An 11,413-nucleotide genomic window follows, 5' to 3' on the forward strand; every position below is an offset into this window, starting at 1 on the left:
CTTTCTATCTAACATTCTTTTAAACTTTAATCAGTCGTTGACGATGACTATGATTCTATCTATTGAAAAGTTATTTAATGTAGATAAGAAAGTTCAGCAATCTTTGTAAAACAAATTAGATTGATCTGTTAATTAGTTAAATTGGAATTTCAGTAAAACAAACCACTTCAGGTGATTAGATTCCAAAAATTCTTGCATATAAAGTCTTTCTAAAGAAAAATACTTGCATTTGATTAATTTTTCACATTCCTTAAATATTATGTGATTTATATTATTCTAAGTGGAAAATGAACTTATTTTGGTATATAATAATTGAAAGTTTAATTATACTTATAGGTTTTTCCAGTTTAGGCCTACTTCGAATAAGATTTCTCAGGTGGTGGGTAAGTGATCATTTCAATTACTTGAATTTTTAATACTTAAAATTTATATTATTCTTTTATTATAGAATTATTGGTTTATAAATAATTTCAGATTAAACTTTAAAATGAATAACTGTAAAAATAGTATATTAATGTATAATTCATAAAGTGTTATATTTATAAAACATTATACACACAAAAAAAATTGATGTAAAAATAAAACAGTTGAGCTCATTGTTCTCTCTCTTTCTGGTTTTAGCTGATAAACTCAGCTCAATTTTTCTTCCGACAAGTTAAAAATGTTTTTTATTTTATTTATCATTACTAATTTTAAAAATAACCAGACTTATTGCTTTGTTATCATTACGTGATGGTTTGTTTAGGAAATTTGCTGTAGCAGTCATATTTCAGGTTATTCAGCTAATATTGTAGGTTAATCACCTAAAATTTTTTAGTAAGGAATAAACATTGCAAATTTTATAATAGTAGTAGTATTTCTTTATTTCTTTTATTACAAATAATTGAAAATTTGCTGGCTCTTGTTCAAAATTTATTTTGTTGCTGCTCATTGTTTATTATTGTAGAGTTTAATTTATTTCACTTTCTTCAGTACAAATGATTATAAAACACTGCTTTATTAGAATAAAACTGTACAAAGATACTTAATGTTCTGAAACCTATAGATCCATACTTAGAAGAATGAACAGCAAAAATAAAGCCAGCCTAATGTTTATATTTGCCCAGTGAAGTTGGATACTTATACCCAGAACATATATTAATCTAAAAAGCTATTTACCTTCCAGAGAACTGAAAGTAATATATTGTTTCTGAATGTAAAGTCTTTCCAAAAGGGAACCACCATTTATTTATCTCGTGTTCCAGACTACACACTTTCTTGGAGATAGATCTTTCTTTTTAGGCTATTGGTTGCCAGAAGTTAAAAAAAGTCGTTTTAAAAACACAAAAAATATATCCAATTGAAATTGCAAGAATTTCTAAAAATGGAACTCGTGATATACAAACTTCTTGCTTCCATCCATACCTTGTTTGGATGTTAGGGCTTTCATCTACTGGAAATGAGCACTGGAAAATGTAGATTTAAAAAGCTGCCCCCTGGTGATGATACATTGTAAAAATTTCATTTGTAAATTTTCGTCCGAATTTTTTAATTTCTGGCGACCAGTAGCCTAAAAAGAAAGGTCTGTTGCCAAGAAAGTGTGTAGTCTGGAATATGAGATAAATAAATAGTGGTTCTTTTTTGGACAGACTTTGCCTTCAGAAACTTAATTTGTCATTTGGATGAAAATTTACAAATAATANACAAAAATAATATTAATGAATGTATGTTAATATTGTCCAGTTTTAAATAGAACATTGCCAAGCATATGAGATGCTTTTTCCATCTTTAAAGCTAATGCAACTGCCCATTCGTTCAACTTTGTAGATTTCTAAAGCTTCTAGAACTGTAGTGTGGTTGGTTTGCCAGGATTTGATTAGCATGGCATTTTGGAGTTACGCTTGCATGCTGGTCTCTGTGACATAAATGGATAGAGTGGTAGTTTTTTTTTTTTTTTGTTCATTATATTGTAATGTTGTTGTTGTAATCTTTTGTATATGGCACACTTGGTAGACCCAACATCCAACATACACCAGTGGTATATGAAGTATACCCCTGGTGCCTACATTCATCAGCCTTGTTTTTTCCATTGTTTAGCAACTTATCTAGTTTGGGAATTCACCTGTAGATTAACTTGTACTCATATTGTCAGCTATTTCCTTGTATAAGTTAGCCTACAAGTGAAGCTCTCACACTGTATAAGTTTCTGCACAATAGAAAAGATAAGGCTGACTAATGTAGTGCTCCAGGGCTATACAAAGATACATTGGTGCTGGTGTACATTGACTCTATCAAGCACTCCATATGCAAAAGGTTACAAGAACAATGTTTTACCATGTTTTGAAACCATGTCGTATTTTTTATATTTGTTCTATAAGTGCAATGTAGCGTAATAACGATCACTTGGCACTATTCACTTCTTTTTTTCACTTTTCATCGAAAAGTGAATAAAGAAGTGAATAGTGCCAAGTGATCGTTATTACGCTACATTGCGCTTATAGAACAAAGAACAATGTTATAATATAATGAACAAAAAAATACTATCACCTTGTCCATTTATGCTACGGAGATGGACATGCAAAATGACCACACTATGGCTCTAGAAGCTTTAGAAATCCATAAAGCTGACCTGATGGGCAGCTGCATTAGCTTTAAATATGGAAAAAGCATCTAATGTGCATGGCAGTGTTCTATGTAAAACTGGACAATATTAACATACATCAGTTAATATTATTTTTATGGTATATTTACTGTATACATGATTATTAATATTTCTGATATTGTTATATATTTTAATTTTGTAACTTTATTTTACTAAAAATTTAAAATTTGTTCTGTTCATTCCAATTAAAAACATTGTTGACTTGAAGTAGAACTTGTATCAGATCAAAAACAATCGTCAAATTTACATTAAATTATAAAATAGGTTTATAAAGATTTTGATTTGTGTATGTGGTTACAGATATCAATCCAATTATATGTAGAAGTTAGTTTCATTCATTAATAACAAATTTACAATGTACAAGATATATATATTAAAGTATTAATATAATGTATAAGTATGAATGAAATAATAACTTAAAGTATATTGAGTAATTTATACTTATTTGCCCATCCTCTATGTTCTATTAATGAATAAAAACTTTTCAAATTGTTTCTTTAGGACAGAAATTTTTGTTTTTTTTTTTTATTGTAGTCCATTTAATCAAGGACCTAATATACTAATTAAACATTTTGCAATGATTTTATCACGTAATTGCTATTTTTCATTTCATAGGAACTTCCAATGCTCAATCATCATTGAAAATGGTTCAATTTAGCTTATCTGCATCTGGTCAAGTAAGAATTCCATTTCTAAATGTGTAATTTAAAATATTATTTAAATATCAATGTAGCCAATTCCATATTAAGTTTTCTCTCTCAATCCTTAAATATAAGTTAATTTATTTTACAATTTTAACAAAAAATTGGTCTAGAAATTTTCAGTGTAAATGATAGTTTTTGAAAAAAATAATAAGTAAATGATGTTTCCTGTTTTTTAATAATATTTGTTAGTATTAATAATTTGCTAAAAGCAATGCATTTGTGGAACTAATAATAAATCAAAATTTTATGAGTACTAATCAAACTGTGTTAGGTCTTGAATTGGAAAATAAAAAGCTATAAAAATGACAATCAAAATGAAAGCAAACAAAAGGTAATAGTTTGAATAAGAACAAACTCACTCACATAGAAATTAGATTAAAGAGTTAAGAAGCTTTAACACATAAGAAACAGTTTTATTTATTTACAGTAGAGCATCGTTTATCCGAATCAATTGGGGAATGGGGTTGTTTGGATAACCAATTATGTACGAAAAAATGTATTAACCTATCCCATGTTGAAATTTTTCTCCATTGCGTGTCACTTCGCGTTGAATTTTCGTCGATGTTAAGCCTAATGTAAACTTTTTAAAATAATAATCGTGACTATTGTATCATTAAAAATTATTTTGTACAAACAAAATAAATACATTGAAAAATATAAAAACCAAAAAAAAAAATATACTTTAGAAGTTGATCTAGTATCAAAAATGTTCGATTCAGCACCACACACAGTCCTCATAAAAACACCATACAACAGTGCCAGTGCTGCCAGCTAAAACACACTCCAACAAAAAAAATATTAAAGTAGCCCAAGATTGTAGCGCCACAGCTCTAGCAAAAATTTAAATTTGCCAACTGGAATTATTTCGGATAAACGATGCTCTACTGTATTTGTGTTCTTAAAAGGTTATAGAAAAAACTTTTGCTTATAGTTTGATGCTTAAAGGAAGCTTTTCAAATTTTGAAAGCTTCTTCTATCAAAAACTAGGTATTTCAAATTTTGTGTAATGGTAAAAGGTAGAAATTCTTTTCTTAAATTCATTTTTCTGTTTCATTAGAACAATTTGAAACTAAATTCAAATTCAATTGTAGTTCAGGTTAAATAATTGAAATCCCATTTTAATACCTCCGTGTTCCCTCTGCAACTTATATGAAACTATAAGTACATTTGATATTTGTTAATCTCTTCATATGATATATTTTTTACCTTTAATTCCTCATACCTTTATTTTTGTAGAGGTAAATAAAATTTAATAAGAACTAAATATTTGAACATTCATTTATAGTCAAAATTTAAGATTGTCCACAGAATTTTTGTGATATAAAAAACTATTTGTCAAGCACCCACAAATTATAATTTGTTTATTTTGGATAGATAAATGGGTGATTTGGCCTGATACATGTATTATAATAATTTATTCTGTTTAAATCACACACTTTATATCAAATATTAATTAATATCTGAATAGTTTGTTACTGAATACACATTCAAAGAAGAATCCTTTTAGTAGAATAATTGTAGACAGCGTGAAATGATAGTTATATATGTTTTTCATTGCTTTTAGATTTTGTGTGTGAAATACTACAAAGTTTTGTAACATGTCCATATGAATTAAATATGCATTTTTTAAAATATATTTTTTTATTTATTTACAGATAGAAAATATAGTTTATCTACAATTAGTTCAGTCATTATATTATCTTAATCCAAGTATAGAATACATTGTTAGAGCTGGATGGACACAAGATGGAAAATAGTATGATATAATTTTGAATATATATATATAATTTTTTTTTATTAATATAAAATTTAAGCACTAAGTTGAATTTGATTAATATTTATAAATTGATACTTTATGCAAAATATTAATGCACAAGTGTATTTAATTATTTAAGTAGATAAACAAATAATTATAATTATTTGTTTATCTGCTTTTATTAATTATTTCTATTATGCTGTAAATAAAGAACTAATTAATACTATCTGTTACAGGAAATCCTCTTTAATTTAAACTCAGATAGTTTGAAATCCCATTAGTTTGTAACTGTATGTTTGTCCTGGCTGGGGATAAAGATTTACTTGTTAAGGAATTCAGTTAGTTCAAAATACAGCTACTTCAAAATTCCAAGTGAAAATCTGATATGCATAAGTTAACTCATTTATTTAGATTGAAATGACTCCATATTTTAAGAGAACAATAGACCAAAAACGACTGTAATCTGGCCAATATGACTCTGCTTTTATTGTAACATTTCCTGCTGTTATCTTACTCATGGAATACCCTTCTTTGTCTTATCATAAAATACAGCTTGTTTTTAGGATTGCAAGATAGGGCTACCAGTAGCAGATTGAGATATTTGTAGGGTTCTAGGCTACTACTTTCTGAGCCACTTAAAAAATAATTTGAGCTAGATTTTGAAAAATTCTGGTTTACTTTTTATAAAAACCTATCTGGCAACATGTGAGTTCTCACTAGATACTTGCTGTTTACCTGCAGTTTATTTATATTATTATTATTAATTATTAATTAATGAAAATAGCATTCTGTATACATAGCCTTATTCCTTTTGCTTAATAAATTACATTAGTTACATGGCATTTGGCATATTATACAGAAATATGTAAATCTTGGATAATTCGAAGTTGCAAATATTTTCTCCCCTGAATTTTAAACTAATGAGGATTTCCTGTAATTAATTCTTTACTTATAGCAGTTCCATCTACAATATAAAATATATACTGATATATATATATATTTCAAAGAAACCAGTCTGTTGAATAAACATCTTTTCTGAAAAATTGCCTTTCTCCACTTTCAGGAACTTTAAAAAACACCAAAGTAAGCTTGATGCAAATATAACTAAAACCAATAATCCAGCAACAAAAAGTGAACTTTAATACTTAAATTTTTCAGCCACTTTCAATGGCATTGTCAGGTTACATAATAGAAGATCAAACATAGAACATAAGATATAAATTTTAAAGTGGTAGTAGTGATGAACACTTTGTAGGGAGATGGATTCTATATATGGGAGCAGGCTAAATTTGGAATGAATGACAGCTTAGAAGGAAATCCAGCTTGGATTATTTACTCTGAATTTATCCTGTTTTCATAAATATAGGATATATAGGATCCACCTCCCCAGGAGTGTTTGTTGCTATTACTGATTTTAAATTTATATCTTACATTCTATGTTCAATCTTCTATTATGTAATCTGAAGATGACCATTGAAAATGGTAGAAAACATTCATTTAAGCATTGAAGTTCAATTTTTATTGCTGGATTATTGGTTTTAAAATATTATATTCAAGAACTTTAGTTTCAGTACGTTTCTATATTCAGTGGTTGACTCAACAGTGAATTTTTCGTTGAGTCCCTCCGTTGAACAATCTGATGTCATGTTTTGCAGAAAAAAGAAACATTTTTGTTGAGAGGTTGCTTTTCAAGATGGCTGACTTAAGTAACAAGAAGGTGGCGATTGTGACTGTTTTGCTAAATAATTAAAGTAACTCGCTTAACCATTATTCGAATAAATCCTTTTATTCAAATGAACCCATATCTGTATCATTTTCTTGTATACTGGGTCTTTCTTTAATAATTTTAATTAATTTCTTGAATATTTATATCATTAGGAAGACTTAGAGGGCCAAATAGCAGTCATAATCAATTTTGGACAAATTAAAAAAAAACTTAATATTTCAGTATTGACCAAATTATCCAACATAATCGTGCAATCACATGTTTTATCATATACAGATTGTTCGTTAATCTATCCGCTATTACAGCATCCACAGCAGCGAATGGATAGTTTCTATAAGTGAAATTTACTTTTTCATGGAAGCTGCCATGTTACTTTGTTGAATACTCAATGGTCTTTCAGGTCCTTGAGACCGTTGAGCTCAATGGTGAAACAGCACTGACGTCACTAGTCTGAATGGAGAATTCAATGGTCCATTTAGAAACATCGTTCTCTCACCATTGAGTCAACCATTGAATATAGAAACGTATGGTTTGTTGACTCCTAAGGACAGAAATTCCTTTTTAATACAGCTTACATATTATAATAGTGGTTAATGTAAATTTATAGTTTAAAGTTTTATTTAAAATCTTCACTTCCCTTTAATAATTTATTTTAACAAAAATAATTATATATTTTATGAGAATATTAAATATTAGGAAACATAATTATAGCTAAAATATTTTAATTTCATACAATGATTTATGTGATTAAAAAAAACTAAACACCAAAATTTCAATTTTGATGAGATATAATACATTTGCAAATGAAATACTGAGTTGTTAAAATTCAAAGTAATGATTATGTAATCTAATAGAGTTTTTCAAAATATTTATATTTAAATCTTACATTTATCAAGGTTAAAAATAGAGAAACAAAAAAAAAAACAATTTTTAATTTTGTGTTACTTTAATCCCTCTATTGTGGAAACTTCATCTTTAGGGAATCTATCAAATAGAACAAAGTTGAAGTGAATAAACTATTATTGGTATGATAGCTAATTCTAGATGCTCCTTAATTAGAGAGTTGGTTGGTTACATTGCTTTTTTATTTTTATTAGAATCATTTCAGCCATTTTTCAATCCTTTATGAAAACATTAAATAGATTTTTTTTTGTTTCAGTTTATGAAAAGTGTTGTTTATAAAGATCATTTGTTGAAATGAATTATTAATTCATTAATCTCTTCTTTTATATAATTTCTTTTAATCTAAACCAGAAATAATTTGATCATTATTTAGGTACTTATTTTTAAGTAAACTTTTTTGTGATTCAGTCGTGATTGTGTTATCACAAAATTTAATCGGTATTTAACATGATACAATTGTTATCTGCAATTATAACAGTGATAACACTTGTATTTTAAGTTACACTGGGTTTTCTTAAATTTTACTTGATAAGAAATATGTCCTTTTTTGAAATTGAAATTGTTTTGAAAAATTGACAAATTCTAGAATTTTTGGTAGTCGGTGTACATTTTTACCAGATTTATGATTTGTATAATCTTTTAATTATATTATTGAATTTAATTCAATAATATTTTTATTATTATTATTAAATAAATTTTATTAAAACAATTAATTATATATTACGAGGGCAAGGTGAAAAGTTCTCGGCCTAGCCCATAGATGGCACTGCTACAATTGAAATTACTGTTTTGTTATGGTGGCAAACTTGTTGCAAAAGTAAATACCAAATGTGAATTTGATCAGACAAATAGTTTGTTTTATACGGCTATTTAAAGTAAGCATTTTGTTTGTTTTTGACAAAATGAATAAACTTGAATATAGATCCATCATAAAATTCTTTGTTTCGGATGGTCGCAACAGAAATTCTTCTAAAGTTGGTAAAAGTGTATAAGGAGTCTGCACCTTCATTATCAACAATAAAAAAATGGGCAGCTGAGTTTAAACGTGGTCATACATTGATTGAAGATGATCCACGTGAATGATGGCCAAAAACAGCAACTACCAAAGAAAATATCGAGAAGATACACAATATGGTCTAGATGATTGATGATTAAACGTGTATGAGATAGCTAAGGCTGTAGGCACCTCAGAAGAAATGGTATGGCACATTTTACATGAAGAACTCAATATGAAAAAGCTTTGTGCATGATGGGAGCCACATTTGTTAAATGCTGATCACAAACAAAATGAGGAATTAACTTTCTCAGCAATGTTTGTGCCATATTAAGAAGGATCCAGCCAATTTTCTGTGCAGATTTGTTACGATGGATGAAGTATGGGTTCACCACTTTACACCTGAGTCAAAACAACAGTCCAAGCAGTGGTTAGAACCCGGTGGCTCTGTACCGAAGAAAGCAAAGACAATTACATTGGCTAGAAAAGTTATGGCTAGTGTTTTTTGGGATTCCAAAGGGATTCTTTTAATTGACTACCTGTCAAAGGGTCAAACAATTAATGGGGAATACTACGCACATCTTCTTGACCAGCTACATGAAAAAATTAGAGAGAAAAGGCCTGGTTTGCAAAAGAAAAAAAATCGTTTTTTAGCAGGACAATGCACCTGCTCATAAAGGTGCTTTGGCAATGGGAAAATTGAGGGATTTGAAGTATGAATTTTTGGAACATCTTCCCTATTTTCCAGATTTGGCTCCCTCTTTCATCTATTCCCAAATCTTAAGAAATTTTTGGCTGGAAAACATTTTGGGTTAAGTGAAGAGATGATAGCAGCAGTAAATGGATATTTTGAAGACCTTCCAGAATCGCACTTCAGGGACAGAATCCAGTTATTGGAGATACATTGGACAAAGTGTATTGAACTAAAGGGAGACTACATTGAGAAATAAATGCATTTTTAAAATAAAAAAACTCATTTTTTTCACTATTAGGCCAAGAACTTTTCACCTTGCCCTCATTTGTTACTCATCACAATGCTGGGCTGAAATTCTTAATCATATTTTAATTTTAATAAATCATATGACTTTATGTCTAGATCAGAAGTTCATATATAGTTAATTGCAGTCTCCAACTCCTAAGTTTTCTGTATATGGTCTTGATTAATGAAGGATGGACATGTCGGTACTCTCGACGCAAACCAATTTGACCTACTAAAGGGACCTTCCCAATAACCAAATAAAGTGTTTTATGACCCTTTGTCTTCACTTGTTTCTTTGTTCAGACTACTATCTGTCGACACGTACGGACGTTCGTCCTACCATTATGTAAAGACTCATTTGTACATTAATTACTTGATTAAACGAAGATACCTTAACCAGTACAATGTGTTTCATCTGAGTGTCTCTCCGCTGATTCCAGATTAACGACAGGACAGACATATGATAATGGGAATGTATAGGTCTGCAATTTGAATTGCAGTCCAATAAAAGTATTTTAATGTATATTTCTGTTTTTTAATTAATGCTCTATTTATGAAAATAAAACTGTTAATATTAATTAATTTTCTTAAAAATTATTAATAAATAAAAAAGAAGCAGATCTTACAGATAATATGTTTTTCATACATAATTACAACTATTTTCACTAATAAATATTGTAGATAATTGATAAATAATTTTTTTACATTGCTTGGGTTTAGAAATTTAATCAAAATTTATCAGCTTAATATTTTTAGTCATTATTATGCTGATGAATTTTTTTTTCTTTGGAAATTGGATAATGTAGAAACTGTCAATGAAATTTTGTAGTGAAAATAGAAATATTGCAATTGTACTGTACATAATGTAAAGAGGTAAATTGAGACTGAAAACACATTCCAAATTACTCTTGTGATTATTATTTAATTAGTAGTGGTCGTTTAATTAAACTTAAAATGTACAACTTGTGGATATTATATCTTTAAAACATGTTTGTAAATAATATGTGAATTTTTTTGCCTATTCTCAAGTGTTTTGTATTTTTTTCTCTTATATATTCTTTATATCTACATCATCTCAAAAATCTGATTTATAGTTATAGCCAAACTGCCAAATTATCAGGCTATAATAAGGTTAGAAAATCCAGAAAATTATAAATTAAATTAAATTTATTATAAGTATTAAATCTAACAAGAGATGGCAGCTTAATTGCCTACCTCTAGACAAATTATTTAATATTTAATTAATTACAAAGTCACATTATAGCCTAATAATTCAGCAGTTTGTTTAGCTTCTTTATTTTGTTGTTCAATTAGATGTTTTTTGCTTAAGTAGTAACGAATTTTGCATGCAACCTTATCATATACTTAATTTTTAGTAGTCAAATTATTCATTTATTTTGTAGTGTATGGACTCAAGTTTTGGAACGACAACAAAGCCATCTTCAGTTAATTTTAATACCTCTTTCATACTTTGTACCTCCAGACCATATGGTAGATGTATCAACTAATCACATCACTAGTCATCCTGCCATGCAAGTGATTTATGAAGAAACATCAAAAGTTTGGATTAATGTAATTGTATAACTATAATTCTAAACATTAAAAATTCAGAAAATATTCTTTGAACAAAAAAAATTCTATCAGCATTGGCTTCAAGGAATCCCTTGAAGTCAGTGCTGATTGAGTGTTTTAAGTATTTCATATTTATTA

The 11,413-nt window shown here is 28.2% G+C and overlaps 1 protein-coding gene across 1 annotated transcript; it reads left to right on the plus strand.

The window, feature by feature from the left end:
• Nucleotides 1–3,229: 3,229 nt before the first annotated feature.
• LOC111613869 (dipeptidyl peptidase 9-like) lies at nt 3,230–11,300 on the plus strand. The gene is made up of 3 exons (XM_023355221.1): nt 3,230–3,318; nt 5,001–5,101; nt 11,107–11,300. The coding sequence occupies exons 1-3, from the start codon at nt 3,286–3,288 to the stop codon at nt 11,285–11,287; spliced, it is 315 nt and encodes a 104-aa protein (XP_023210989.1). The 5' UTR covers nt 3,230–3,285; the 3' UTR covers nt 11,288–11,300.
• Nucleotides 11,301–11,413: the final 113 nt, after the last annotated feature.

The sequence above is a fragment of the Centruroides sculpturatus genome, unplaced genomic scaffold, assembly GCF_000671375.1.
Source record: "Centruroides sculpturatus isolate CEXI.00-Female unplaced genomic scaffold, Cexi_2.0 scaffold1823, whole genome shotgun sequence".
Classification (NCBI taxonomy): Eukaryota; Metazoa; Arthropoda; class Arachnida; order Scorpiones; family Buthidae; genus Centruroides; species Centruroides sculpturatus.

Bases quoted from the DNA above. Each gene is read 5' to 3' on its own strand.
- LOC111613869 (XM_023355221.1), top strand. From the start codon at position 3,286: ATGGTTCAATTTAGCTTATCTGCATCTGGTCAA. The intron at 3,319-5,000 runs GTAAGAATTCCA...ATTTATTTACAG, and splicing joins GCTTATCTGCATCTGGTCAA to ATAGAAAATATAGTTTATCT. The intron at 5,102-11,106 runs GTATGATATAAT...TTTATTTTGTAG, and splicing joins TGGACACAAGATGGAAAATA to TGTATGGACTCAAGTTTTGG.